Here is a 25891-nt window from a genome sequence, read left to right as displayed (position 1 = left end):
AGACTCTGCCAGCCTGCAGGCTGTGTGGTCCAGCCGTTTGTCACCCACCCCCGGTCAGGATGCTCTGGGTGGGCTTCACATGTGATTCTGAAATCCTGTCCCAGGGAAGCAGCTGGGACAGTCAGCTGTCTCCAGTGGATGAGAATCCTCTGGGCACACGTGGCTGCTGCCCTCACATCTGAGGGGACAGACGAGGACCAGACCACCTTGCCCAGAGCTGGGCCAGCGAGAAAAGACTCGGGGCAGACAGGGGTCAGCTTCCAGAAGCCACCACGGCAGGAAGAAGGGTCCAGAAACACATGCTCTGCCTCCCTCGAGGATGAGACGAGGCCTGCTGGCTCAGAGCCCGTCTGACACTAAGGGATGAAATGGCCCTTGAGGAGGGGCTGTCCTAGGACGGTGGTCCAGCCTCCTCACCACCCTTCCCGCCCCCGGGGCCAGCCCTCACCTCTCGGTGCCCAGGGACAGGTAGAGCTGGCTGATGGCCTCCAGGAGCTGCCCCTCCAGCACCTTGTCGCCCACCCTGCGGGCCAGCGAAAGCTGGAACTCGTGGTAGACGACGCACTGGGTCTCGCTGGGCATGACAGTGCTGTAGAAGTGACACAGCCGCTGGACGGCGTGCAGCTGGCCTGGGCGGGAGACAAAAGGAAAAGGCCCCCGTCATGCGTCACAGCAACGTTTGCAGGGTCAAAGGCCACTGCTGGGCGCCCGCCTCTGTGAGCTGGGGGGTCATCGCACATGCGGACAGGCTGAGTGTCCCGCTCAAGGCCACCAGCCGGCGAGCATCTCGAGACAGGGCCAGGCCAGGCACGTCACAGGGGCTCGAGGGACAGCAGCGACCGCTTTTATAACCCTCAGGCTGGGCCGTCCTGGCCGGGCTCTCCCACCGCACCGGCGTGCTGTTCCTGCTTCACAAAGCTCCTCCCAGCCAAACAGGGGCTGCCTCACACTGAGCAGACAAGGCAGGGATCCCCGACAGCCCCCTGTGGCGGAGGGGCAAGCTGAGTGCAAAGCTGGAGCACACGGCATGCGGCAGGGAAGGGAGTCAAATCCAGCTCCGGTACTCCAGAGCCAATGCTCCTCCACGAAGCCGGGCTCCAAGCCCTCAGCCACACTTGCCTCTCCTAAAACCAGAGGGCTGGGGACGTTGGGAGCTTCCACTATTAAAAATGACCCGGGAGCTTCCCCGGTGGCGCAGTGGTGGAGAGTCCGCCTGCCGATGCGGGGGACGCGGGTTCGCGCCCCGGTCCGGGAGGATCCCACGTGCCGCGGAGCGGCCGGGCCCGTGAGCCACGGCCGCTGAGCCTGCGCGTCCGGAGCCTGTGCTCCGCAACGGGAGAGGCCACGACAGTGAGAGGCCCGCGTACCGCAAAAAAAAAAAAAAAAAAAAAAAAAATGACCCGGGGATGAACAAGCCAAGATAAGACTTGAACGACACGGCGAACAAACCAGACCTAACAGACCACAAAACATGTCCCCAGCAACAGCAGAACACGTGTTCTTCACGTGCCCACGAACATTCTCCAGGACGGACCAGAGGCTGGATCACAAAACCATTCTCTGTAAACATAAAAGTTTTGAAATCATGCGACGCATGTTCTCCAGGTGCAATGGAATGAAATCAGAAATCAGTAACAGAAGGAAGTTTGGGAAATTCACAGATCTGTAGACATGAACAGCATATTCCCAAATCACCAGTGGGTCAAGGAAGGAAACTAGAAGATACTTGAGGTGAGTGAGCATAAAAGCAAAACATACCACAATTTAGGAGATGCAGAGAAAGCAGTGATTAGAGGGACTTTATTACTATAAATGCCTGTGTCAAAAAAAGAATAAAAATTTCAAATCAAAACCCTAAACTTCCCCCTTAAGAAGTTAATCAGACCCAAAGCAAGCTAAAGGAAGGAAAAATAAAAGTTCAAGCGGAAATGATAAAATAATAGAGAATAGAAAGATAGAGAAAACCAATGAAACCCAGTGATGGTTCTTTGAAAAGATTAACAAAATTGACAAATCTTTAGCTGGACTGACCAAGGAAAAAAAAGAAAGAAGATGAAAATGACTAAAACCAGGAGTGAAAAAGGGGACATTACTACCGATCTCACAGAAATAAAGGGCATGCTATGAACAATTGTACGCCAACAAATTAGGTAACCAAGATGAAATGGACAAATCCTAGAAAGACACAAACTACTGAAAGGGGCTAATAAAGGAGCCAGACCAAGCCCTGAGTGACCCTGGGGTGTCACCCTAGCCCTTAGTCTCCTCACTGTTCAATATGGAGGAGGAGCAAACAACATGACCCTCTGGGTCCCCCAGCTCTGCATTCCCAAGTCTGAATCCCCCAGTGCCCGGGTTTGGGGAGGTGGGTCAAAGGAGGTTTCTGATAGGCACACGGTGGGGGCGGGGGGTGCGGACCACGTTCCACTGACGAGCCTGAGGGCACGGGGAGGGTCAGGGACCCAGCTCTTGGTTCCTTCTGGAGGTCCAGAGGGACCCCTTCCAGCCTCAGAGAGTGGTCTACATCCCTCAGTAGCTCCCCAGCACTCTCAGGAAAAACACCAAACCACAGTCTGGGCTCCTGGGCCCCTGCCTAGCTTCCCACATGAGCTTCTTACCACCCCCCCCCGCCTGACCCTCCCACTCCAAACTTTGCACCTCCCTGCGTGGCCCAGCTCACTCACCCCAGGGCCTTTGCTCTGGCTGCTGCTTCTGCCAGACCCCCATCCCGTGCTTGGCTAAAGCCTCCTCATCCCTCAAGTCCCAGACTGATCAGACTGCCCCGACCCACGAGTTGAGGCCTGGTGCCGCCCATATTTAAGCTGAGCTCCTGCTTTGTGGCTCTTGTGACCCAGGCATCTGTTTCCCACGCTTGGCCGCCAGCCCCCAGTGAGGACCGCTCGGGTCCATTTGCAGGTGGAGCCCCGCACAGAGCCTGGCGTATTCACACAAGTAGCTGTTGGATGAAGCAGCTGCCCTGCACCCTCTGTGCAGGGGAGATGCCAGGTGTGCAGGGCTGCTGGGAGATGCCAGCACCAGCTAAAGCACCCAGCATTCAAGGCCCAGGTGGCTGCTCGGCACGGCTGCCCCCGCCTGGCCTGGGCTACGTCCAGGGTCGCCACCGCCCATTTGCCAGAGACTGCCAGGATTCCCGGCCTCGGGACTTTCGATGCACAAAGCAGGACGGTCCCAGGCAAACCGGGACGAGTCGTTTGCCCTGGTGACACCTGGCCCAGCGTGGGACACCCTCAAAGCATCTGCAAACATCTGCTGGTTTCCAGTACTCAGCATCGTCAGTGCAAAAACAACCGCTCGCCTCCGAATCTCAAACCCCAGGTGTGTTCTGAACAGAGATGGAAAGAAAACGTGTTTTCTTTCTTTCCAGGAAGCCAGCGTGCCCCACACTTACTCTCCAAATGGTCCGTCTCCACGGCGACCAGAAAGGCCCACTCGTAGTAGCACTTGCCCTGCCGGGTGAGGGCCCGGCGGGTGCACAGGTCACCCAGCCGCAGGAGCACCTGGGTGAAGTCTGGGCCGCACTCTCTGCTGGGCAGCCGCGAGAAGAGCTTCACGGCCTCCAGGAAGTAGTGCTGGGCCAGCCTGCCGGCGCCGGTCTGCAGGCACAGGGTCCCGAAGTTGGCCAGGACCACCGCCTTGTTCCGCTGGCGACCCAGGCGCCTGGCAACCCGCAGGGCGCGGTAGTAGCCCTCGGCCGCCTGCCGAGTCCTGCCCATCCTCTTCAGGGCAATAGCGACCATGTTGGCGATCACGCCCTCCTGGTCCAGGGCGGCCACCGCCGCCTCCAGGACGGACTCCAAGATGTCCAGGGCTGCCGGGATCTGCCCGTGAAGCACGTGCAACCAGGCGAGGGCCACCAGGCGGTCCACGACCGTGCGGCCGCCGATCTGGGCGTCCGTCTCCGCGGCCCGCGTCATGAAGGCGATGGCCCTGCCCTGTCGCCCGTGCTGGCTGTGCAGCAGGGCCAGGCTGGCGTAGACGGGGCCGCGCAGCGCCCGCCCCGCGCCCGAGGCCGGGGAGGCCAGGGCCTGCAGGAGGTAGGGGGCGAGCTGGGCGGGGAGGCGGGGGAGCTGGGGGCTGCTCCGCAGGACCAGGGCCGCGCTCCGGAGCGCGCTGTCCAGCGAGCCCCGCGCCCGCCGCGAGGCCACCCTGACGCAGCTCAGCGCCAGGTGTGGGAGGCACTTGCGGCTGTAGACGTCCGCCAGCAGCAGGTAGCAGTCTATGGGCCACGAGGCCCCCGAGGCCCCCGAGGCCCCATGCAGCTGCAGCAGCCTCTCCAGGAAGGGCAGGGCCTCCTCGGGCTGCTTGCCGCACGCGTGGTGCTCGGCCAGCAGGAAGCAGGCCCGGGCCTCGGCCTGCGGGCTGCGGGCGCCGATTGCCCTCCGCAGGCCGAGCTTCAGGAGCCCCGACTCGGCCTCGGAGCCGCCGACGTGGCCGGGCGTGCCCAGGAGCAGGGCCAAGGCCTTGGGCACCACCTGCGCGCACTTCTCCCTGTTCTTCTGCCGCAGGTGGACGGCGGCCAGGCCGGTGTACACGGCCGCCACCAGGACGAGGTCTCCGAAGCGGCCCCCCAGCGCCCCCAGGGCTTCCTCGAAGTACACGCGGGCCTGGGACAGCTTCAGCCGCCGCGCGCACAGCCGCCCCAGCAGGAAGCAGAGCCTGGCCAGGGCCATGGGCAGCCCGGCCTTCTTGGCCACCCCCCGGGCCTCAGCCAGAAACTGGGCCAGCTCCTCTTCGTCGGTGAAGCCGCCGAACACGCCGCTCAGCCTGGGTGGGGAGAGGTCATACAGGGCCTGGAAGCCGGCCTCGAAGCCAGGCCTGTCCAGGAACAGCAGCAGGGAGCCCAGGGCCTCTGGGTCAGCCCGGGCATCCCCGACGTCCAGGCAGAAGGAGGGCTTCTTGGTGTCCGGCGAGCTCGCGCCACTGCACGCCCCGTGGACGCCCGGGGACGCTGGCTCCTCGGGGCAGCCCCAGCAGGACTTGGTGTCCGGCGAGCTCGCGCCACTGGACGCCCCGTGGACGCCCGGGGACGCTGGCTCCTCGGGGCAGCCCCGGCAGGACTTGCATCGTTCTAGGACATTCTTCACCTTCTGCAGGGTCTCACGTGGCTCTGGGTGCAGGCAAGGCGGGGGCATCTCTGCAAGTGACCAGAATGCCCACATGGGTTAGAGCGTGACCTGAGTCCAGGCTGGGCCAGGGGCGTCCCTCCCGGAGCCGCAGGGTCCCTGTCACCTCTCCCACGGGGCTGCCCTGAGCGTCTTGAGATCTCTGTGGATTGCGGGGCGCCGAGCTGGGCACGGTGCGGGGCCGCAATAGGACTGTCTGCTGGGAGAACACGGAGCAGGTTGGCCAGGCTTTTATCAGGTAACGCTCCTGACCTTTGCCCTTCCCTCTCAGCCAGGTGAGGAACCCCCATGAAATCCATCAGTAGCCAATCAGAACTGCTGACCGGCATGAGCTCAAACGCACCCACAGAACTGACAGTGGCCTGTGTGCCCATCTGCCCGGCCCTAGCACGGGGGTCATTACGACAGGAAACACTGGGGCTGGCTCCCAGAGCCCGGGGCGCCCCCTTCATCCTGGCTGGTTTGGGAATCTGAGGCTCACGGTCACTAAAGGGTTAAAGAGGAGCGCCGGAGAGCCTGGGGACAAGGAGGTGCCCACAGCTGCCCACCAAGGGACTGCTGGCCTTGGATGGACTCAGCGCCCGGAGGCATGTCCAGGCTCGAGGAGCAAACAAGCTACATTTCCTGTTGCAAGAACATGGGCTTTGAAGGGGAATTTGTCTGGAAGGAAAGAACCAGGATCTAAAGACTCTTGTGTTTCGAGTTCACCTGTAGAAAAATATGTTCAAAACTGTCTATTAGTCTGTAAAGCCTGGGAATTTAAAAACTTAAATATGGTTGAGCGGCAAATGTGCGACTTGACCATGTACTGGATTAGCTGAGAAACGCCTGCATCCAGCGGAGGCGAGTGGGCTCCCCAGGGCATCTTCCCACGTTATCCCGGTTATCCTGCCCCCGACAGCTGAGATCCTCCCCGAAGACAAGCCTGCAGAGGGTCTGGGGAGGAGGGAGGGCCCTGGAATAGCCCTGGGACCCCGGGGGCTGGCTTCCGGGCCTCTTGAACCACAGCCCAAAGTGGTCCTTCTGTGTCTGTGCTTAGATGGATCCCATCCCCAGGGAATCTCAAAGGGTCCTTGGCACCTGTGGCCCCAGGCTCTCCCTACTGTGGGGAGAGGTAGTATGGAGGGAGAAGGAGGGGGTCTCCCTGAACCAGCGCCCCACAGGAAAGAGCAGATCCTCAAGCGACTTTTCCAACATAAGGCTCCAAATTCAGCAACCTCCACACCCCCTTCACCCCTCCAAGCAGGGCACGGAGCAAATTTCAGCTGTTCTAGGTTACCCGAAAGGAACCCAGGACCAGGCATGAGCTCAGAAAATGGCGGGGATGGTCCATCTTTGCTGGGGACAGTGCAGGGGGACCAGCATGGGCTTGGCAACGGAGAGGTCACCCTCCCTACGTGGGCACAGTGCAGGGGGGACCTGCTGCGGCAGTGGAGGGGAGCCTCACCCCCACCTCATCCAACGTCCCCCCTCCAGGTCCGACTCCCCGCCACCAGTCCTCCCCCACGGAGGAGTAAGGTCCGTGGCCAGCGCCCATCCAAGCCCAGCTCTGCCCCCTCTGTCCGGCATCACCCCAAGGCCCAGTCCCATGACCGGAGGGACCCCGGGCCGTGTGGGAAGAACGTACCATGTTCTTCCTGCGGCTCCATCTCAGCTTCTTCTGTGTCTGAAAAGGGAGAGAAGGAAAGCATCACCCTCCGGCCAGCACGCTCTGTGTCCAGGGCCAAGTCGGAGGTGGGTGCTGCACCAGAATCGTAACGTCCCGGACACCAGCTCCCTGAGGGGAAACGGGCTGGGCCGGGGCTGCGGTGGGGCACTGGCCGAGAAGCCACATCTTCCAGGATGTGTCCCCGCCCTAGCCCACCCCTGCAGGACTCCATCCTCCCTGAGAGGCTGCTGACTTCGGCCGCTCCCGCTCTGGGGACAGGGGACGCACTCCCCCCTGATCCTGTCAGCTCTCCCAGGGGCAGGGCGGCAGATCGGGGATCGCGCGCCCTCCTTTCCCACGGCCAGCGCGCCCCTCTGCGCCTCAGTTCCCACCTCCTGAAAATGGGCTGGCGCTCGTTGCCCACTGCGTTGCCATAGAAACCAAAGGAGAAAAAGAGCTGTAAAAACACACGGGAAGTGTGAAGCGCTGTCAACTACACAGCACGCGGCAGACAGGATCCCACAACACCCCGCAAACGAGGGTCCCAATGCGGCCTCCTCGGAAAGGGAAGAAATCGTGTGCCAGGCTGGCTTAAGCCTGATATGCCAAGGTCCAATATAAATATGCCTGTTTAGGAGGAAAAACTGACTTGTGGGATCTCGAAAGTTTATATCTAATATTGGCGGGAAAAGCCTTATAACACGTGTCAGCAAGCAGGCAGAAAAGATGTGTGTGTACATATGCACATGTGTGTGGGTGTGTGTACATAGGTACACATATGTGTACGTGTGTGTGGATGTGTATGTATGTATTCACACGAGTGTGTGCATATGTATATGTACATTGTGGATGTGTGGATAGGTGGGTATATGTGTACGTGTATGGCTTTGAGTGTGTCTGTATGTATTCATGTGAGTGTGTGTGCATGTGTGTACATATATTTGTGTGGGTGTGTACACATGGGAGCATTTATCTCCATCCAGAGGGATGAAGGAATGAGCTGTAACGTTACGTCCCCATGACCCGTGGGACTTGGGGGTAAGTTTGCTCCAGCACCGTCCCCTCTGCTGCATTTCCTTTCGTTGTGGCTGCTGACACGCTTCCTTCATCTACTATTTGCACTGCAGCCCGGGGCCCGCACGCTGGCCCTGCCCCAGTGCAGCAGGGGGCCTTAGGCTGGCACCTGGAGTTAGCAGAGAAAAGGCTCAGGCCCGCTTTCCTACATCTCCTGGCCCCTTACCCTGGCTCCTCTGTGTCTGGCCTGGCATGTCCCCACCTACAGGGAAGGCAGTGACAGCATCTGTCTGATCACCTTTAAGAGCCCAGGGGCTGGCATTCATTACTGTGGCATGATGGAGGAAGCAGAACATTTCCGAAGGGAAGCGGGGTGGGTGCAGGGGAGGAGGGGTTGCCGCTGTGAACAGTGGGTGAAGCCAGATCCATCCAAAGCTCTGCTGAATGGACAGTCCAAACTCACAGAGCCCGGTGCCGACCGAATAGGGCTGATGGGGTCTCAGCCACGGGAAAGCTCTGCACCTTCGTGGTCTTTCCAGAAGTCTGCCGCAAGAAAACTGTCCTAAATCATGGACTGTAGGGTGCAACCAGTGGCGGGTCCTGAGAGGGGCCCTCAGTCATCCCGAGGGGGGTGGAAGGAGCACCCCCCAACACCCCGCACACCTACCCAAGCTGTACACAGTGCAGACGTCCGTGCTGGACGTCCTCCTCAGTAGCTGCCTGGCATCCTCCTCAGAAAAGCGACCTTCGCTGCTGAAGAAAGACCTTTCCTCTTCATTGAGAAAAATCACATTTTCCAAGCTGAAAAAAATAAAGTGCATTTAGATTGCACGTTTCCAAGATTTCACACAAAGACCCTTTTCCACTCCCTCACTTGACAGATGGTCCCTGCATACCTATCCTGGGCCCAGCGGTGAAGACACCAAGATAAAAACAAAATAGATCCTGCCCTTAACGTTGCTTTTTCTGGCCAGAGGCAGACGCCCAGGAGCAGGAAATGCTGCGACAGATGCAGCTGGTCACAGCATCCTGGGAAGGTGAGCTCCTGGGCAGCCTTCAAAGCCCCACCTTAAATGCCCCTTCCCCTGCAAGGCCGGCCGTGACAGCTGCAGGCAGACTCAATTCCTCCACACTGTAAGCTCCACACAGAGCCTCACACAACACAGGCTCAGGGCACGTGTGTGCTCCGAAAAGTCAGGGAGAGGAAAACAGGAAGGAACAGAGGAAGGGACGGAGACAGGGAGGGGGAGGCAACTTCTGCTTACAGGGCTAAATTACCAGCAAAATATGAAACTTTCAAACGTACTTCAGAACTTAGAGGGAGCTCTTTTGAGAAGTTAAAGAAAACCTTAGGGTAGATTGCAGGACATTCGATAAAATAGGCCTGTATTCCTCAAAAGTGTCAGTGTCCTAAAGGACAAAGAGAACAAGGAACTATCTCAGATCAAGGAAATGAGACTAAAGAGACAGACAGGTGTTAACATGGGGTCTGGAATTTTCTTTGGCTATAGAGGGAATTACCGGAAAAAACGGTAAAATCTAAGGTCTGCAGATAATAGGATTCCATCAATGTTAATTTCCTGATTTTGACAGTTGTGCTGTGGTCATGCAAATGATGTCCTGATTTCAGGAAACACATATTGCATTATTTATGGGTAAAGGGACATTGTGTTTGCAGCTGACTCCCAAAGAATTTAGTTAAAAAAAAAAAAAGAGGGGAAAGTAAGCGTCATAACATGTCAACATGTGGGCAACCTGGGTGAAGGACATACAGGAATTTTATGCCTTTTTTTTTTTTTTTTTTTTGCGGTACGCGGGCCTCTCACTGTTGTGGCCTCTCCTGTTTGCGGAGCACAGCCTCCAGACTCGCAGGCTTAGCGGCCATGGCTCACGGGCCTAGCAGCTCCGCGGCATGTGGGATCTTCCCGAACCTGGGCACGAACCCGCGTCCCCTGCATCGGCAGGCGGACTCTCAACCACTGCGCCACCAGGGAAGCCCATATGCCCTTTTTGCATCTTTTCCCTAAGTCTGAAATTATGTCAAAATAAAGTTAAAAGAAATGAATAGCTATCAGAATGCTCATTAAACAAAAGATAAAAGACTCATATCTGGAATAGGAAAGATGTTCAGTAAACATTTGTTGAGTGAATGAGGGAAGTTGTTAGGTCTTCTCTCCAGCTGTAAACAGGACCAATGGCACTGGGCCCTGTCACCCTTCTGGGTTAAGGGAGGGCAAAACAGACTGGCTCATTCCCACAGCAACTGCAGCTCAGCCCGTTAGCAAGCTCAGGACGTGTTTAAGTCACATGGAGCCCAGACATCTGTTGAGCAGTTGTGGTCTCCCCAGAGATGATGACCAAGGGTTCCCAAAGAGTGTTCCACAGAACAACAGCTGATAGTGTTGTCTGGAGGTCAAGTGTGAAAAACGCCTTTCAACAGGAGAAAGAGAAGTTTCAGACTCTGGGCGCCTTCCTTGTGCTGGGAGTCCCTGTGGACCACCAGCCAGGGCGTGCGGAAAGCACATCCTCACTGATGAAGTTTGAGATGGAGCCCTGGGGGGAACACACTTTGGGAAACTTGGGTCTAGCTGCTGCTCTGGGCATCCGAGCCCAGCCCAGCTTCAAACAGCTTCTGATGAACAGGAGGCCATGGAGCAGACAGACACTTGAATTAGGAAACAGAGTGACTGGTGGGACATGTCATGAAGCCAAAGTGGCCTCTGAGACTTGGTTTGGGAGGCGTTGGTCCGCCCGAGGTGCCAGACAAGAATGAGACGGGATGTCAGGGCTAGCGGGGCGCCGAGGACGAACATCTCACAAAGCATCCGAGGGGCAGATGCCGACCCAGTGAAGGGTCCTTTCTCTACACTGACTCCTGGGCTGAGGTCTAAACAACAAAAGGTCAAGAACACAGCTGTGCCGGCTGACCACTCTCTCAAGACCCCCCCCCCCGCTGCTGCCCAGGGCCAGGCAGTGGGGACTTGGAGGTGCCCAGACAGTCCTGGCTCAGAATTCCCTGGATGGGGGTGGGGAGGTCACATGGGGAGAAGAGCACAGCCAGGAAGGGTGCACCCAGGGATGAGCCATTGGAGATGAGACTGGGGGCCATCGAGAGCCCCCAGAAAAACGAAATGGTCGGGATGGAGGGGACATCTCACGCAGAAGGAGGCGCATAACCCAGAGTCGTTCTAGAAGGGGTGGGCCAACTGCACGCTGGCCTCAGGGTGACACAATGGTGAGTGGTGGCGTTTGAAACTGGGGGTGACCAGGGCCTGGGCTGCAAGAGGCCTTGAAAGCCAGGCCCAGGGCTTCGAAGGGCTTTAGGAAGGGGAATGGCGGGGTGTACTGGCTTGAATAACATCCCCCCACATCCATGTCCCCCTGGACCCTCAGAAGGTAACCGTATTTGGAAATAATAGGTTCTTTTCAAATGTGATCAAGTCAAGGATCCTGGTAGGAGGAGATGATCCTGGGTTATCCGGATGGTCCCTAAATCCAACGACTGGTGTCCTTACAAGAGGCAGACGAGAGGACACAAACAGGGAGGAAGCCACGTGAAGACAGAGGCAGAGGTTGGGGTGACGCGGCCACAAGGACCGCCTGAAGCCACAGGAGCTGGAAGGGGCGGGAAGTCCCCTCCCACGGAGCCCCCAGAGGGAGCTCGGCCCTGGCCACCCCGTGACTTGGACGTCTGGCCTCCAGTCTGTTGTTTTAAGCCCCCAGTTTGTGGTGCTGTCCCCGCAGCCCCAGGACACGTGTGCACGTGGACGCCTTTGTATTTCAGGGACCAACCCTGGCAGCACTTGGAGGAAGGGCAGGAGGGGTCCAGACGGGAAGCTGAACTCATGCCCTGGGGACAGAGGTGGGAGTGACTACTAGGAAGAGGGGCTAGGAGGTGCCGTCCAGGTCACTGAGGATCTGTCACCTGGGAAGCAGGTGGACGGGGCAGGGCTCCCCCGGGGGCAGGGAGTGGAGTCAGAGGGGGGTGAGGCCTCAGCCACTCACTCAGACGCTTGGCCCTGCACACTGATGAGGCTTGTCTGCACAAAGGCGACCTGTCCCGAGGCCGCGTGCCGGCCCAGGCACCAGGGCAGGCCAGGCACCTGGGCGCCCAGGATCTCGATGTGGTCACCGCCTCGGAAGGTCATCTCTTCGGGCCCTGAGCCCTGGCAGTCCGCCACGGCCAAGGCCAGGCCCACAGCTGCAGGAAGGAGGCCACACGGTCAGTGCTGGGGGGATGGGGCCGGGGCGGGGGGCGCCGCGCAGTCAGACGGGCGGCCCTCGGCCACAGGGGTGGTGTCCCCGGCCAGGGAACACGCCGTCCTGCTGAGGAATTGACTTAGCACCTGGCCGGGGTGCGGGGCTACCGCACACGAGGGGCTGGACATCCATGCGGTACCTGAAGCGGGGGGGCCTCTTTATCCCCACGCTGAGGATAAGAAGCTGAGGCCGGGGGATGTTGATTAACTTGGCCCAGGGCTGTTGCCCTCCAAGGCCAGGGCCCACCCAGGGCAAATCCAGCTGTAAGTGTCCTCCCATGGGGCCTTATGTCCACTTAACAGGTCCACAGGCCATCCAGACACCAAGCAGCCTGGGGCCGAGCCGGTGCGCTGGACCAGGGACCCAGGCCGTCTTTTCTAAACAAGAGCCCTGCCTCTCGCTCCTCCATTTGCACACGTGGCGAATTCAGCCGGGGCCCTGCCCTCCCCACTTCCACCGTCTGAGGGTCCTCCGAGGTGTCTGACCCAGTGCCAGAAAGAGAGCAGAGGTTGCGCAAGTGCTGGTCGAATAGGGTGTGGAAGTTACTCTCTAGAGGCGGAGTGACCAGGGACCCCGGCCTGGCCTCCCCACATGCTGTGTGAGTCTGGACCAGCCAGTGGACCTCTCTGAGCCTCTGTTATTGCCTCAGGAAGTGCAGGGGATTCTAGCTACCTCTTCTGGCTTGGGGAGGATTCAGGGTGGGTGCAGAAGCTTCGGGAATGCTGGTGCCTGCCCCTCCTCACCCACCTCTTCCCCCGGGGAGGAGGGCCAGTGGAAATATTTACCCATCGGCTGGATGTCCGGCGTCACAGGTCCACCCATGGAGTCGTTGATGGGGTCCCAGGGGACCCTAAGAGCCCACCTGGAGTGGATGAGAGAGGGTTTTAGGTTTAGGGCAGATTGAAACTGTGTGTAGGCCGGACAGGTCAACAGCCCCCAGGGACCCGAGCAAGATCCACCACCTGCCCCCACCGCACGTGGGCGCGCGCGCACATGCACACATACACCCAGGTGTGCGGCCTTCAGCTCCAGCCACGCCCCACGCCCCCCAGCCCGGGTGCCTCCTGCCCTCCCTCACGCTGGCATCCTCGGGGACCTCCCTCCATCACCCCGGGAGAGAAACGGAGCCACAGACTGTCATTTCTTAGACACTGAACGTGAGGAGACGTAGTTTCTCTCTTTGTTTTGGCTGCCAGGAAGCTCAAGCCAAGTTTATGCCCTACGTTCGGCACATAAGCATGAGCTTGCCTGTTGCCTGTCCCTGCCTTCCCCAGGCTGTCCCTGCCTTGGTTCTTATTTGCACAGATCCCTGCGTGCCCCCTTACTACGAGCACAGGCTATGTAGCTCCCGCAAAAGCTTTTCAGAACAAGCTAGAACAGGAAGCCAGAGCCCCATGGTGTACACTCCTAGGCCATCTCATCCCAGGACAGCCCTGCCGGGAGGTGTCACTGTCCTGTCGTGCAGGTGGCGGCCCTGAGGCCCAGAGAGCTGGACTGGCTTGCTGAAGCCACGCACTGAAAATAACAGAAGGGGTCGTGGCCAGGTCTGCCTCGGGCTCACCCCGGTCCCTGTCTACCCGCCTCGGCCTACGGTTGGACCCGGGCCTGGGGGAGTCTCCGAGAGGCCGGACAACACGCTGGACCCACAGGAAGCAGAGAAACAAAGGTCGGTACCTACTGATGGAACGGAATCAACGGCTCCACTGCTGTCCCCTCCTCTGAGGACGTGTTGTGGCTGGGGGCCAAAGAGTCCGCTGCCAGGGCCGCCTCTGCCTGGGGAAACCCCGAAGCCTGCCTGAGGGGCTGGAGGCCAGTCATCACTCTCACATGGTGGTCAGGACACAGGACAAAGAAAGGCCCTTCAAAGCGGCAGAGGGTGGTCATTCAGGCGCTGGACACAGGGGCAGCTGTAGTTTGCAGGCAGGACTACCTGTTCTCCACCGGGACTACACCTGCAGGGGTTCCCCCACCCCAGCTTCTGCATCCACAGAAAGACACTGGAGGCCCCAGGGGCCCAGACCTGGAGGCTGGACCTGGGCTGGAGGCCCCACTCCGCCAGGACTTGCCCGGGAGACTGACTCAGCCTCAGGCTCTCTGGGCCTCAGTTTCCCTTCTGGGCTATGAGGGGCTCGACATGTGATCCCAAGGGCCCTTCCTGCTTGGACCGCCACCGGCGAGTCCGGCCGCAGTGGCCTCCTCTTGTCCGCTCCGTGGCTGGGCAAGGACAGGCAGCTGATGCCCGGTGTGCTGCGGCCTCGGGGCCCAACTGTGAGGCCAGCGAGGTACTTGGAGCAATAGCTCGGTCAGGAGCTCGGGCTTAGGGGGGCGCTGGCCAAACCCCTTTTCTGTTATTTCTTGGGGGGGCTTTTCCTTGCCCCGCGCGCCCTCAGTCTCCGGCACCTCCATAGCCCTCCTGCCGCCTGCGGCCCCGGGGCGTCCCCAGCCCGGCGAGGAGCCGACCAAGGTCACCATCGCCCGCACGGCTCTCACCTTCCTGGAAAAGGAGGCTCTCGTGCGTCAGCTTCAAGGCCTCCTCGTCCACGTGGACTTGGATGGCCGTCTCCTGGTCCTCATCAGGCTCGAGCAGCCAGAAGGTCTGGTCCACAAGCAGGTTTTCCAGGCAGTGATGAGTGAAGCCTCGGGGAGCAGACAGCCCTGGTCACCAGTGGGCTCCAAGCCGGGGGCAGGGAAGCCCTCACGGCTGGGTGTCGGCCGAGCCCTGCGCCGACCGAGCCCGGGGAGACGGACCACCCGGCCCCTGGGGACTCATGGTACTGTCCACCACCTGGTCAGGCCACAGGTCTGACCATCTGGGCTGCGAGAGGACCAGCCGTGATGGTGGACGGCTCATCTGCCTCCCTGTGCCCTGGGAAGGCCGGGCAGGGTCTAGTTACTTCTTCTAGGACCCTCGGTCTCCTCTTCTATGAGACGGGACAGGTGCGTTCAAGGAGATCACGTATGCTGCAGGCGTGGGCACAGCCCTGCTCTAGGGGCACAAGAATCTGTCACTCTGAGTCTTATTTCTCACTTCCTCAGCCCTCAGACCGGGAGTAGGGCAGCAGGTGCCCCCAGGAGAGGCACTTAGGCGGCCAAAGTCTCCCTTAGAACAGGGAATGTTTCAGAAAGAAAGCACTTGGGTTGAGGTTGAAACAGGGTTTCCTGGTCTGTGCTCGGCCGGTGAGAGCTCAGCCGCCCTGGGGGCGAGTCGCGCATAGACCCGCGCGCGCGCGCGCGCATCTGCGACTCCGCCCATCACAACCTCGCCGAGAACAGGCGACGGCCGGAGAGGCCATCGTGAACTAACTTAGTCTAAAGCCCCGACTGGTAACATAAAATGCTCGGTGTGTGACATGCGTCCCCATAACCGGGCCTGCGAGGGTGACCACCTTACCGAGAGCGTGGTAGGTGGAAAACTTCCAGATTTCTTCAAAAGTCTTAAACGTCACCACAATCCGATCCTGGTCACTGTGGATGGACAGCAGCCTGGCCGATAGCTCCTTTCGGGGAAGAAACAGAAATGAGAAACAGTCCCAGTGGCTTTGGGGCGTCTGCCTATCCGGAGGACAGAGCCACGCAGTAGAAACAGTTTGCAGAAGTGACCCTGGCGGGACTTCCCTGGTGGGCCAGTGGCTAAGACTCCACGTTCCCAGGGCAGGGGGCACGGACGGGTTCGATCCCTGGTCAGGGAACTAGATCCCACATGCGTGCCACAACTAAGAGTCTGCGTGCTGCAACTAAAGATCCCGCAAGCTGCAACGAAGTTCTCGCGTGCCGCAACTAAGACCCGGCACAGATTAATTAATTAATTAATTAATTTTTTAAAAGTGACCCTGATAGGGACAGCAAGCACAGAGCTGATTCCTTTACAACCAAGCTACTCCTCTCCTGCTCTCAAGCCAGCTGTGGCCCCCCAGGGCTGTACCAAGCCCCGCTCCTTCCCAGAGCTCACAGCCTCCATGCCCTGGACCTGCACCCTCTGTGGCTCCGCCTGCCTCAAGTCCTACACATAAGTGACACCAGGTTCTCCCCCACTCAGCCCTGTGCAGTCCCAACCTCGCCTCCTGTCCGTCCCGCGGCACTGACTCCATTCCAATCCTAAGTCCGGCCTCCCCTCTCCTGACACCCACCCCATGAACACTCCTGGTGGTGCTGGGGCATTAAAAGTGACACCAGCTGGCGCTGACCGAGGGGGAGAGGGTACTATTATCATCTCCACCTGGATTAAGAAATAAGGTCCCGGTTCCTTTCCGAGGTCTGACCCTGGATCAGCCGGGATTCAGCCCAGAGGCAGCACGCGCCCGGGCCTGGCATCGCAGGGGCAGCCCCACTGCAGAGCACCGTGCCGGGTGCACCATGCCCGCTGTTCGCAGGTCCTCACAGCAGCTTGGCATCCCCCGTATGTGGCTGAGGAAGCTGCGTCCACAGAGGCTGAGGGACCTCGGCCAAGGTCAGGCCAGGCTGAGTGCAAGGTCAGGTTGTGGCCTCTCAACCCTAAGCCCCAGGACCTCTGCCATGGGGAGGTCACCCAGCTCAGCCTCCTTCCCCACCCACCTCCTGACAGACCGTCCATCTGTGCGAGGCCAGTCAGCAAAAAATCAAGCAAAGAACAAGATCGACTCACAGCACTCCTTTTTGCTCCCTGTGGAGACTAAAAATCCTAGCAGGGTGGGGTGTCCGTGGAGAAAGGGACTGGGGCATTCAGAAAGTGGTGGCCCACGTGTGTCTGGGGCTGTGTGATCCTTGTCCCGGGAGCCAGACAGCCAGGAGAGCAGACGGGAGACAAGTCACCCTGGTGGTGGCGCCATCAGCGAAGGTCTGGACACCATGGACAGACCTCCTCCTGGGGCCACTGCCCTCTCCTCGGATCAGGCCTCCTCCACCCCATTCACAAGTATGGATCCCCTGCACCTTTGCCCACCCAGGCCCCCCGAGGAGCCACACTCACCCCGAGAGCACGGGCCACCTCCCAGCTGTCATTCTCCAGAAGACGGAGCCGGCCCCGCAGGACCTGCTGCAGGCTGGGGTCGGGTAATCCGCTTTTCCTCTGCACAGCCAGCAGCTGCAAGGTCAGGTCTGGAAGGGGACAGATCAAGGTGGGCAGTTTCCCCGGCCCAGGCCAGTTCTGCGGGGTGCTCTCCCTCCCCTGAGGGCCCCCGCCCACAAACACGGGGACCCGGATTCGCACCCCACGTGCACTGCCTCTGGGAGCTCTGCACAGCTGCTTTTCTCCCCTGAGGCCCAGTTTCTTTGGTGGTAAGTGAGTTTCGTGCTACCCACGTCTTACAGAGATGGGAGGAAGTGGACTGTGTCACAGCCCCAGGACAGACCAGCACAGGGCAGGCATTCGGCAAATGGTCCCAAGTCACCGTGACCTCCAGCCCCGACTTCTTCCACGCCTGGGTCCCAATGGGGCACCCGAGCTCCAGCAGACACCCCACGGGCACCCTAGAACTCTTCATCGCCCCCCGCACCCCAAACTGGCCCCGACTTCTTCCACGCCTGGGTTCCAGTGGGGCACCCGAGCTCCAGCAGACACCCCACGGGCACCCTGGAACTCTTCATCGCCCCCCGCACCCCAGACTGGCTTGTCCGCCTTTCTTCACCATCTCCAGGAGGACCGCAGCCCCAGTCCTACTCAGACCAACGACACCTCCTTCCCTCACACACCACTGGCTGGTCCACAAGCGAACCCCACTGACCCACCTGCAAAACCAGGCCGAACCCACCATGCTCACCCCTCACCACGGCCCCGCCCCACAGGCCCTCCTGAGCAGTGTCTGAGCCCTGGCCCTCCCTCCAGATGGTTCTCTGGTCCACAGAGGGCCAGAGGGTCCCCTCACAACCAGCTCTGGCTTATGGAACGCCTTGGCTCTCAGCCCTCCGGGCACTGCTGTCCTCCAGAAATTTCTGCAGCAATGGACGTGTTTGCTCTCTGCACTGTCCTGCACGGTGGCCTCCAGCCACACAGGGCCCTGAGCTCTTGAAATGTGGACAGTGTAATTGAGGAACTGGATTTTTAATTTTATGTAAGTTAAATTTAAACGTAAACAGCCACAGGTAGCTACTGTATTAGACAGCACAGCCCCGGTGGTTTTCCAGCTCGGGAAGAATAGAATGCGGATCCTTTCCACCTCTCCAGCCACAGCCTGGAGCACCTTGTGCTTCAGCCCCGCACAGCCCCGCCTCTTCTACCCCTCCCTTCCAGCCTGTGGCCCTCTCTCTGCTGCCCAGAGACACCGAGGCATCCCCCCCCAACCCGCCCCAGGGCCTTTGCACTCACCGTGTCCTCCACCTGAAGCACCCTCTCCCAGACCAATTCCTGGCCTGGCTGGTGCCCTATGATTGGATCCCAGCTCAAATGTCCCCTGCCCACCCACACCCCGTCCCCCTGAGAGGCCTCCTGGCTGCAGGGATCCTCAGATCATGGGCTGCTCCAAAATCAGAGAGGGGAGATGACGGGGAGAGGATGGGAAGGGAGGGGAGAAGAGAGAGGGAGAGGGACAGAACGCAGAGAGGGCGAGGGAGAGAGGCTCCTGACACCCTCTGAATAAGCCTTGCACCTGCCTTGGAATTTTCCAGCTAGGGGACCCTCGAGCAAACATCCCCATCCCCTCCTGGGGGGCAGGGCCGGGGCAGAGGAGCATATCTGGGATCTGGAATCTGGCCCCTCCCCCAGCAGGAAGCCAGACCAGCATTTCCCAACCAGTTCTAAGACGTGACCCCTCCTGCTCCCGTAAGAGGGTGGGGTGGAATTGTCAATCCCAGAATAATCTGCCTCGCTGCTCAACAGCCCTGGTCAGCCCGAGTGACCACGGGCAGCGCTGCCCACCCGGGGGAGAAGCTGGAGGACGGGCGGCTGTCACGGCACAGGTGGACGGCCGACGGCGCTGGGGTCGCCACGCCCCCCACAGCGGGGGCTCGGGAGTCGGGTCTCCAGCGTCAGGGGCTTCTTGCTGCCCTTCCCCCCATCAGCGCCCTGCGGAAGTCCCGCCGTCCCGTCCTCGGAGCCCCTCCCCGGAAGCAGTTCCCCGATGCCTCTCCCGAGGGCCCGTGCCATCCCCCGGCTCCCCCAGGGTGTCCCTCCTGGGGTTTCACTTCCCCTGCGTGCGGCCTCCAGGGCCACGCCGCCCTCTTGTGAGGGCAGATGCAAACAGAGTCCGAGGAAGGCCTTTGCACGTGCAGGCGAACTCTGGCCTTCTGTCCCCAAGTGAAAAATGCAGAGTCCTGGGCCCTACCCCAGACTCCCTGCATCAGAAGCCGGCAGGACCCAGGCATCTGTGTTTAACAAGCCTCTCCTCCACGTTCAGGGTGACCTTACGCAGGGCGTCCACATTAGAGAAGCCTGGGTTAGACGCTCCTGAACCAGAAGCCCGCGGGACGCGTGAGGCCGGAGGGAAGGGGGGACTCCCAGGGATCCCACGTGCACGTCCCCAGCCCAGACTTAGCCCCGACGCGCGGTGTAGCGCCCAGGACGTCTACCTGTGGGGTAGGAGCCCATCTGGCCGGGAGAGGGCCTAGCAGCCGGTGGAGAAACGCCAGGGACAGGAGCAGCACCTGTAACAGAGTAGAGTCCTGCGATTCAGGTGAGAACAGGCAACTCTCAGCTACGCAGGCGCCAACCCCCAGGGATTTCTAGAAGAAAGGTATGTCCACACCCCTACGAACCACCACCGTTCACACCCTTCCTCCAGGGTCACAAAGCCCAACGAGGTCAGGTGGCTATGAGTCTCCTACTGTGCTGTTACTAATTACCCTACCCTAGAGGCTTCTGGAAACAACACAGTGTTATCTTGCTGTTCTGGGGTTTGAGAAGGGTCTTGCTGGGACAAAACAAGGTGTGGGCAGGGCTGGTTCCTTTCTTCCGGAGGCTCCAGGAGAGAATCTGTGTCCCTGCTTCCCCAGCTTCCAGAGGGGTCCGCATTCCTTGGCTTGTGGCCCCTCCTCCATCCCCAAAGCACAGCATCTTCAACCGCTCTGTGATTCTGACCCCAGGATAATCTTCCCGTCTCAAGATCCTTAATCCCCTTGGCAAAGTCTCTTTGGCCACGGAGGTAACGTGTGTGTGCGCGCGCGCGCGCGCGCGCGCGCGCGCGCGTGTGTGTGTGCGTGCGCGCACAGGTTCTGGGGACTAGCATGTGGACTTCTTTGGGGGCCTTAACTCTGTTGACCACGGAGGGGAGGTGACAGCCCAGGGGGATCTCGGGGTCTGCGGCAGATGGGGCTGCATCTCGATTTTGCCTGGCCTGTGAGGCCGGCCCTCTGCTGGTTGTCCCTGCCCCCAGCCCCGAGCTGGGAAGCCAGCTCCCAGTCTGCGTCTTGGCCAGACCCCTCCACGCACACACCCGTCTCTGCCCGGCTCGGTTCTCATCTGTACAATGGGATGTGAGCAATCGGGGCCTTCAGATCAAAGGGGGTCCGCTCTGGAAACACCTGTGGTTCCGACGGACGGTGCTGAACCTCACTGCAGCCTCTTCACCCCGGGGACGTCCCGCTCAGCCGTGGGCACGGAGCTGCCACGTTGGCCTTGGACCGTGCAAAACGATAGGCTCATTTCTGCTCTCTCCCCACCTACGTCATACCAGCCCTAAGCCTGTGTGGTCAGAGCCCATTTCCAGCCCTTGCTGGCTCTGCATCCCCAGAGCGGGGGCTCAGAAATGCCTGTCAAATCCAAACAAGGGCACGGCACCCAGATCTTGGCTTTAAGCACCGTCCTCCCCCTGAGAAGCCAGGGCTCCTTGAGGAACGGCCGATTCCAGGGCTGCGACAGGGAGAGCAGAGATGAGATGCGAGCCTCTTGTTGTCCCAGAAAGTAGGACGTGCTCACAGGATGCTGGAGATGCATCACAAGACCAAATCGGGGGCAATATGAACAACAAAATAAATAATGACAGCAACTGATAGAGTCCAGAGAATGAAATAAAGACCTCTGGGCCCACCCACGCTAAAATGAATAAATGAATACCTGGGGAGAGGGGACAGCTCTTCTTTTCAGTGGAAGGTCCATTAACAAATGTCAAAAGAACACAGCATTAGAAAGTCACCATTCAGCAACCATCGTAATGTTATGATTTCAGTCAAGAACCTTGCACGGAAGATAAAACTAGTGCTTGATCAGGACCAGAGGAACCGGCTAGTCACAAAGTCCCCAAGTATCTTCCCACGGGCTCCTTACTCATGACGAAGGGAAGAAGGTGACTTTGACAGTGACATTTACGCTGTCAAACGTCTCCTTAATCAAGTGATGGACGTGAGCCGTGAACGTCACCGGGCACCAGACAAATGGACATCGAGGTCTCCTGGTCGGCCGCACTGAGAGGAGCCGAACACTTCTGCAGTATTTCTGCCCAAAGTACCTGCCTGCAATCCTGAAAAAACAGCCACACTTGCACTGAGCTGTACCCAAACATTCTACAGAATACCTGGCCCGGAATCTTCAAAGTACCGACCTCCAGGTTAGAAAGCTCCCCGGGTACATGGCCACAGAATGCAAAGCCTGACCAGGGTTTTCTTTGGTGGAAAGGACACTATGGGGACAGGTGGCAGGATGGGAGTGAGGTCCGTCTGTAGATTAGATAATTGTGTTGTTTAAACCAGGAGAGTTTGAAGTTTGAAAAAATTGCACAACGGTTCTGTACGAGCAGGTCCTGGTTTTAGGAAACACACGCGCCAAAGCACTGGGGGATAAAGGGGCATCATGTCTGCAGTTTACTCTTAAACTGTCCTGAAATATAAATATATCTGTAAATGCAGAAAGAGAGAAAGCAAGTGTAGTAAAATGTCAACATTTGAGGAACCTGGGTGGTGTAAATGGGAATTATTTATATTATTTCTTGTGACTTTTGTTGTCAATTGGCAAAAGAAGCTGCAAGGGGAAGGGGCTCTGAGTGGATGGGGCGAGAGTCCACTGGCCACTTGGCTACCCGGGGCCAGGGAGCCCAGGAAGACAGGAGAGGCTCCCAGACCCCGCTGCCTGGGCTCACAGGTCCACCCCAATGCCAGCCAATGCCAGCTGTGCTGTGGGGCAGCTAGGGCAGGAAACACTTGGCAACACGGTCAGAACGCTTCCGGCTCGGCCGCAGCACCGACGGCGGCGATCCCATGCTCTAGGACTCACGGCCCCTCCTGGGCTGGGCCGCCTCGCGGGAGGCTGTTCCGGCCCCCATGCATCCGGCGGAACCCAGCTCCTGTGTGGCGTGCTGGCGAGCTCTGGAGGGCGCCCGACCCAGTGGGATCCCCAGGCCAGGCAGGTGTCTGACTACAGGAGTCAGCACCCACGAGGCTCCCCCGACCATTCCCTTCTCCGCTTACGCCCAGAAGGACCAAGTTGTAAAAATACCTCTAATGGCCGAGCGCGCACGGCGTCAGGCTCTGAGCCAGGCACCGAGTATGAGGTTTGTTTTTTTTTTTTTTTTTTGTGGTACGCGGGCCTCCCCCTGCTGCGGCCTCTCCCTTTGCGGAGCACAGGCTCCGGACGCGCAGGCTCAGCGGCCATGGCTCACGGGACCAGCCGCTCCGCGGCACGTGGGATCCTCCCGGACCGGGGCGCGAACCCGGTTCCCCTGCATCGGCAGGTGGACGCGCAACCACTGCGCCACCAGGGGAGCCCCCGAGTATGAGGTTTTGTTTCCATTCTCCCAAAGCATCGATCATTCGTCATTCCAATATTTATTGGGCACCTGCTATGTGCTGAGCCCTAGAGGCAAATCCAGGCTGACCAGGCTGAAGGTGACGATGTGACCAAGGGAACCCCGGGGAGGGACAGGAGGACAGGCTGTCCCGGGCTCGGGGAGGGTCCTGGGCCCACCTCAGCCTTCCCCCTGCCCTTCTCTCCTCTCCTCCAGGACCCAAGGAGTTAGGGAGAGGGGTCCTGGAGATCACCTAGGCCACCCCTCTGGTTTCCACGTCAAGTGGCCCAGCGACAATCAGGATGGGAGCCAGGTCCCCCGGCAGGCAGCCCAGCCCTGCTCCAGGCACAGCCCCTCTGGAGCGCACCTGGGCAGGTCGGGTGGGAGATGGCTCTGCCCTTGCCACACCCCTCAGCCTCCGCTGCTCAGGAAGGGATCCCGCCCGGGCCCTGGCCCAGGCCCTGCTTCCTTCCCCTCCCTGGGCCTTGGTTTGCCCCACTGGAAGAATGAGGGACGCCCCGTCCTGAGTAATCCCCGGGACTCACCTCCAAGCACAAAGCAGAACCGTGGGCGCCCAAAGTTGTGCAAGAGCTATAAGCTCACCCAGGCCTGCAGTTCTAGAATTTCCAACCCCTGCCCCTCTCGCCGCGCCCTGGAGAAGCACGAGGTGGGCCCCCATCTGTCGTAAATGCTCACTGGGCGTATCCTCCTTCAGCACAAGCACTGACAGTGCAGGCACCCAGCTCCATCCTGGGTGCGGTGGACGGCAGGGTGGACGCACACGCCGCACTCACCGGTTCCCACGGTAGCCTTGGCCTCCTCAGGCCCTGCTCGCCCCCAGACGGCTGACGCACTCGCTCCCGCTCTCTGGACCTCGCGGCCACCGCTGCCTCCCGAGGGCCCCACGGACCCCCTCCCCGTCGGGCCCTCCATGACGCAGTGGCCTCAGCGCCAAGGGCCCGGCATGCCGGGCTGGCCTCTGTGGAGAGAAGGGAGTGCAGGGGTCAGCAGTGGCGACCTCTCTAGGAAGACAGGCGGCCGGCACCAGCACGGATGCTGCCGCCAGAGTTGGGGTCAAGAGGAGAGAACGCCTCCTCTTTGCCTGGTCGACGCTTGAGCATCCTTCCAGAGCTGTGCTCACGGCCACTTCCCCTCCAAACAGCACAGTCCGCCTGGAACAGACTCTGTTGGAGACACGTGCCTACGTTTGCTTCCAGCTGGAAGTCCTTGTGGGCAGGTAGGGGCCCATTCTTGCTCATCAACGGACCCCGAGGAAGTAGCTCAGATCCTGGCACCTGGAGGCTGCTCAAAATGTTCCCACCGGGGCTCCCCTGTTGGCACAGTGGTTAAGAAGCCGCCTGCCAATGCAGGGGACACGGGTTCGAGCCCTGGTCCGGGAAGATCCCACATGACGTGGAGCAACTGAGCCCGTGTGCCACAACTACTGAGCCCGTGCGCCACAACTACTGAAGCCCGTGAGCCTAGAGCCCGTGCTCTGCAACAAGAGAAGCCCGCGCACTGCAACGAGAGCGACATGGAAGCGATAGAGGCCGTGGGGGAACAGGGAACAGAGCAGGTGTCCTCTTGGGACATCCCGGGACCATGGTTTAGAGATAAGCCCACTGCACCTCCCACCCAGCGAGGGCTGGGAGGGACAGACTCCCCCAGAGGCAGCGCATCTCCCGAGAGAAGAATCCTCAGCTCCGTTTCATACGGGGCTCAGCTGGGCTGTGACTCCAGCCTCGGATTCCCAGGAGGCCCTGCTGCTCCTTGTAACTAACCCCGCATCCTGGGGGGCTCAGAGGGCCCCGTCTCTCTAACCAGAAGAGGCCTGCACCCCAGCAGGGTCCCCGGAAGGAATGCCGTCCAGTTGGGCCAGGTCCCAGGCTGCCCCGTGAGGGAAGGAAGCAGGTGGCAGCGGGCGGGAAAGGAGGAAGTGGCCGGGGAGGAACCAGAGAGCGCTCCGCACTCCCGGGGTGCCCTCGGGCCTCCCCCCGAGAGCCGGTCACTACGCACCACTCTTTCCTGGGGCCAGAGAGGAGTGAGGGCCTTTACGTGCCGACAGACGGTGCTCCCAGGGTCTGGGGTTTGGTCGCCAATTAGAGGACACGGCAGGACGGAGCCCCTTGCAGGCACGGGGGACAGGGAGGGCGGGTGCCCCCAACCACGAGGACGGGAGTCGACCACGCCCCCCTCGGTTTCCACCTCAGGGACAGAGGGGCCAGGAGTGGCCCTGCTCACTCACACGGAGGGTGGACAAGAGCAAGGCCAGGAAGCAAGTGCAAGGGAAGCCTCTCTTGCCAGGTCTCTCTGTTCTCTGATGAAGAGCTGGGAGAGTTCAACCCCAAAGCCCGACCAGGCTGGCAAGAATTCTCTCTGCACAGGGAGACAGGAGAGCACACCTCTGAGCCCCTTTCCCGGGGACAAAACTGCAAGCTGGAAAGCAGGTCTGGCCTCCTCCACCCGTCTTGCGGTGAGTGCCGGGGAGCAGGGGGCCCAGCAGAGACCCAGAGGACGCTGGTGAGGAGCATGGGGCTCAGAACCCACTGGGCCTGGACAGCCCCGAGGGCCCCTGGCCGGTCTCCCGGCTCCACCCGCTTCCTGCAGCAGAGAACGGGCAGGAGATGGGGAGGTGGGTGGCGGCAGCGGTCACGCCACCTCGGGGCTGGTGGCTGGGGCACAGGACACGGGGCACGAGCTGGTTCAGACGAGGCGCGGGGCTGCGGGGAGCACGGCACTGAGCGCCCCCTGAACGCACAGAGGAGCCACCAGAGCACCTTAAACCCCGCGGAGGGCTGCGTTCTATCCCTTGGAAGTTTCATTCCTGTATTTGTGCAGAAGGGACAGAGGAGGAGAGAGTGGAGGTTGCGAGGGGGGGCCTTGGGTTCACTTCCCTGCCTCGAATTTTCACCAGGATCGGGGGAGCTGGACCTCCGTCAGACCCAGCAAGGAATATTTTCAGAACTACGGACCCAAGGCTGTCCCAGGGCGGTGGCGCGTCTCCACAGGCTCCCGGAGGGCCTCAGACACAAGTATTTGTCAACACCTGCATGCACCAGGTGCCTCAGCCAGGTTCACTGCAGCCGGCGGGGAAAGCACATCACCCCATTCTACAGATGGAGAAACTGGGCTGGGCTCCGAGGGGTGGGCAACTCAACCCCCCACACGCGCACACACACACACACACACACATACACACA

The 25891-nt window shown here is 60.0% G+C and overlaps 1 protein-coding gene across 1 annotated transcript in view; it reads right to left on the bottom strand.

Annotated features, from left to right (window-relative positions):
• The window catches only part of SH3TC1 (SH3 domain and tetratricopeptide repeats 1), a 31990-nt gene extending 8366 nt beyond the window's left edge, over positions 1 to 23624 (bottom strand). The window contains exons 1-14 of the mRNA XM_024119203.2: positions 23475 to 23624; positions 21784 to 21787; positions 19546 to 19620; positions 17012 to 17139; positions 15458 to 15563; positions 14557 to 14703; positions 13745 to 13925; positions 12852 to 12928; positions 11812 to 12007; positions 8474 to 8607; positions 6772 to 6810; positions 4999 to 5155; positions 3410 to 4932; positions 449 to 629 (exon numbers count right to left, since the gene is read on the bottom strand). Coding sequence (XP_023974971.2) covers positions 449 to 629; positions 3410 to 4932; positions 4999 to 5155; positions 6772 to 6810; positions 8474 to 8607; positions 11812 to 12007; positions 12852 to 12928; positions 13745 to 13925; positions 14557 to 14703; positions 15458 to 15563; positions 17012 to 17139; positions 19546 to 19620; positions 21784 to 21787; positions 23475 to 23624 — 3098 coding nt within the window. The remainder of the gene's footprint in view (positions 1 to 448; positions 630 to 3409; positions 4933 to 4998; positions 5156 to 6771; positions 6811 to 8473; positions 8608 to 11811; positions 12008 to 12851; positions 12929 to 13744; positions 13926 to 14556; positions 14704 to 15457; positions 15564 to 17011; positions 17140 to 19545; positions 19621 to 21783; positions 21788 to 23474) is intronic.
• Between the last annotated feature and the right edge of the window lie 2267 nt (positions 23625 to 25891).

The sequence above is a fragment of the Physeter macrocephalus genome, chromosome 7 (assembly GCF_002837175.3).
Source record: "Physeter macrocephalus isolate SW-GA chromosome 7, ASM283717v5, whole genome shotgun sequence".
NCBI classification, from domain to species: Eukaryota; Metazoa; Chordata; class Mammalia; order Artiodactyla; family Physeteridae; genus Physeter; species Physeter macrocephalus.
Note: the sequence above shows the minus strand (reverse complement) of the source record. Positions and strands in the feature narration are given on the sequence as shown.